The following is a 3,050-nucleotide window of genomic DNA, read 5'->3' as shown; positions in this document are numbered from 1 at the left end:
CCATCCACTTAAGGGCAGTTCAAAATTTTCATCGTCGACTAAGGTCGACTGGTCCTTCACCGAACACCCTCCATCATCTTCTCTAACATAATTTGGTCCTTCGAACCGGATCTAAAGGAAACAAACCGTGACTTTTTCCTACTGTCCATCACCGTTAAACATAAATAAAGTAGTATCTACACGCTGCATCATTGGTTGTTATAGTTCGTTTCTGATTCTTCGCTGTTCATTTTTCTACTTCATCTACGTCTCACTGATTCAGCTCCGTACTCGTATCTGCTGATTGTTTATTCTGACCATTTTCACAATGTCACCTCCCGTTTCAATGGGTTATGTTGAAGCTAAGGCCCGCGTGATCCGTGGTACTGACCGAATCACCTCCTTCATTTCTGCCGCAGGTGAATACAAGGCAGATCCTCAAAATGCTGGCAAACGTGCCAAAATAGAACAAATGGTACAACACGTGAATGAAATCCGTAGAAATGTCGAAGCTGATATCCAGTTTATGGAGATAGCTGTTAGTCAGGGTACAGCGCCGACCGATGTCACTGATACCAAAGACAGCCGGACACTCTCTGCAAAATTCGATAATCTTTATTACGAACTCGTCGCCTTCGCGGATGTACATCGCATCACAATATCGTCGATCCATGACCAAACACTCTCTTCGACTATAAATCAATCAACCTATGGTGGGAACCTTTCCCATTATCAGTTGCCAAAACGAAAGTTCCCAACATTTTCTGGCAAAATCACTGAGTGGCAAGGGTTCGATGATCTCTTCAACTCGATACTGTCGCACACGCCCAATCTTCCCGACGTGGAGAAATTCGAGTTTCTGAAAACATCCCTCGAAGGCGAAGCGCAATCACTTGTTGCACACCTTACCTTGACGGCCGCTAATTACCACAGTGCGTGGGAAATATTACGAGGTCGATATGGGAACAAAAGAGATCTAGCCAGGGTTCATCTTGAAGCTCTGCTGACTCCGCATAAAGTCCTATCGAACGATGCCACTTCAATTAAATCGTTGATCCACTCGATTTTGGAACACACAGCAGCGTTGGATAACTTAGATCTCACAACACGACACTGGAGTCCAATATTAGTACATATGTTTGAAAAATATTTAGACTATGACCTCCGGGCGCGATGGGAAATGATTCTTGGTGACAGACACCAACCACAGGTTACCGAATTCGTTGAGTTTTTGCGCTGTCATGTGCGGTCAGCTGAAGCGCGTTCAGGGTCCTATTCATCGGTGGCACCAGGTCCTGTTAGTCAAGTAAAACCTACTTCAAAATCACAACATCCAAAATGGCAGCGTTTTACATCGTCAGCCAAAGCTTATATTGCAACCACCAACCATCCGCCATCTCCAACCATAACATGTCCATTATGCCAACAGACCCACTCAATACGCCAGTGTTCGCTCTTCGCGGATCAAGGTCCCAATGAACGGTTCCAAACTGCGAAAACCCATCAACTATGCATAAACTGTTTGGGTTCTGGGCATTCTGTAGGAGCTTGTCCATCAAAAAATACTTGCAATTCATGTAAAAAACAACACCACTCACTACTGCACTTTCCAGCCGGTACACCCACAGGTACAAGGGGTCCGCCGCCAACTTCGATGTTTGTGGCAGCAAAAAACCCTCAGTCCATACTACTATCTACGTTACTTGTGAGTGTCGTATCAGTCGACAATCAGAAATATACCCTCAGGGCATTGTTGGATACGGGTGCACAGGTTAGCTTCATTACGAAGCAAAGTGCCGATCGCTTATCGTTAACCCGTCGTCGTTGTTCAACACAAGTCAGTGCTTTCTCAGGTGCCTCAGTCAATGTCGTGTCAGGCGTCACATCTATTGTAATGTCACCGGTCGGGAAGCCGGACCCGTCTGTCCCTCTCGATGTCTTGATTGTGTCAAAAATAACTGACTACCTCCCTCAAACAACATTCAATTTCACTACATGGCCCCACTTAAATAAGCTTGAGTTAGCCGACCCAAGTTTCAATATTCAAGGGCCCATTGACATTTTGCTTGGTGCAGATGTCGCCCCAACGATCCTGACTGGTGGCCTTGTTGCTGGTCACCAATCACATCCAACTGCTTTCGGAACTATCTTTGGATGGGTTTTGATGGGACCAACGGCACCAATCACAATAAATACAGTCACGTCAATGTTAGTGACCACTGAAACGGCACTCGAAAACTCTCTTACTAAATTTTGGGAAATCGAAGAGCCACCTCAACTGCAACACCTGAGTCCCGATGAAGTGGTAGCTGAAGAAATATTTTTATCTTCCGTCAAACGTCTCACATCTGGGCGATTCAGTGTTGCACTACCATTTAAACAGCCACGTCCGATCCTCGGAGACTCGAAAGGCATGGCACAAAAGCGACTTCACTACTTGGAGAACCGATTATCACGTGATGAAGGTCTCTCAAAACAGTACCTGGAGTTTATGAACGATTACCTAACTAGTCAGCATATGGAAGTCGTTCCCACGAACCAAAGAATGACGCCATACTGTTATTACATACCACATCACTGCGTTCTTCGTCCAGAAAGTCATACGACAAAACTCAGGGTAGTCTTCGATGCATCCGCTACGACCACTGCAGGACGATCACTGAATAGCAGTTTGTATACTGGTCGAAAACTACAACAGGATCTACCACAGATCCTCATCCGTGCTCGAACCCATAAGATTTTGTTCACTGCGGACATTAAGCAAATGTACCGGCAGATTGAAATCCATCAGGAAGATCGTGATTATCTAAGGATTCTATGGCGCTTTGCACGTGATAAGCCTATCGAAGAATATCGTTTACGCACTGTCACGTATGGTACGTCCTGTGCTCCTCATCAGGCTTTACGCACTTTGCAGTACCTAGCCGAACTCGAAGAGAACACATACCCCACTGCCGCTCAGATCATCATGCATGATACGTTTGTTGACGACATCCTTACAGGGGCTAACACCCCGGAAGCCGCGCTTGAGCGTCAAGAGCAATTGATCTCACTATGCGCTCGAGGACACT

At 45.9% G+C, this 3,050-nt stretch overlaps 1 protein-coding gene across 1 annotated transcript; it reads left to right on the top strand.

Annotated features, from left to right (window-relative positions):
- Positions 1-307: 307 nt before the first annotated feature.
- Positions 308-2,958, top strand: LOC111031655 (the record flags this gene model as incomplete). The annotated part of the gene is made up of 1 exon (XM_022311687.1): positions 308-2,958. A coding segment is annotated over exon 1 (2,651 nt), but the record flags the coding sequence as incomplete, so codon positions are not given.
- Between the last annotated feature and the right edge of the window lie 92 nt (positions 2,959-3,050).

This window comes from Myzus persicae, unplaced genomic scaffold (genome assembly GCF_001856785.1).
Source record: "Myzus persicae strain clone G006 unplaced genomic scaffold, MPER_G0061.0, whole genome shotgun sequence".
Classification (NCBI taxonomy): domain Eukaryota; kingdom Metazoa; phylum Arthropoda; class Insecta; order Hemiptera; family Aphididae; genus Myzus; species Myzus persicae.
Note: the sequence above shows the minus strand (reverse complement) of the source record. Positions and strands in the feature narration are given on the sequence as shown.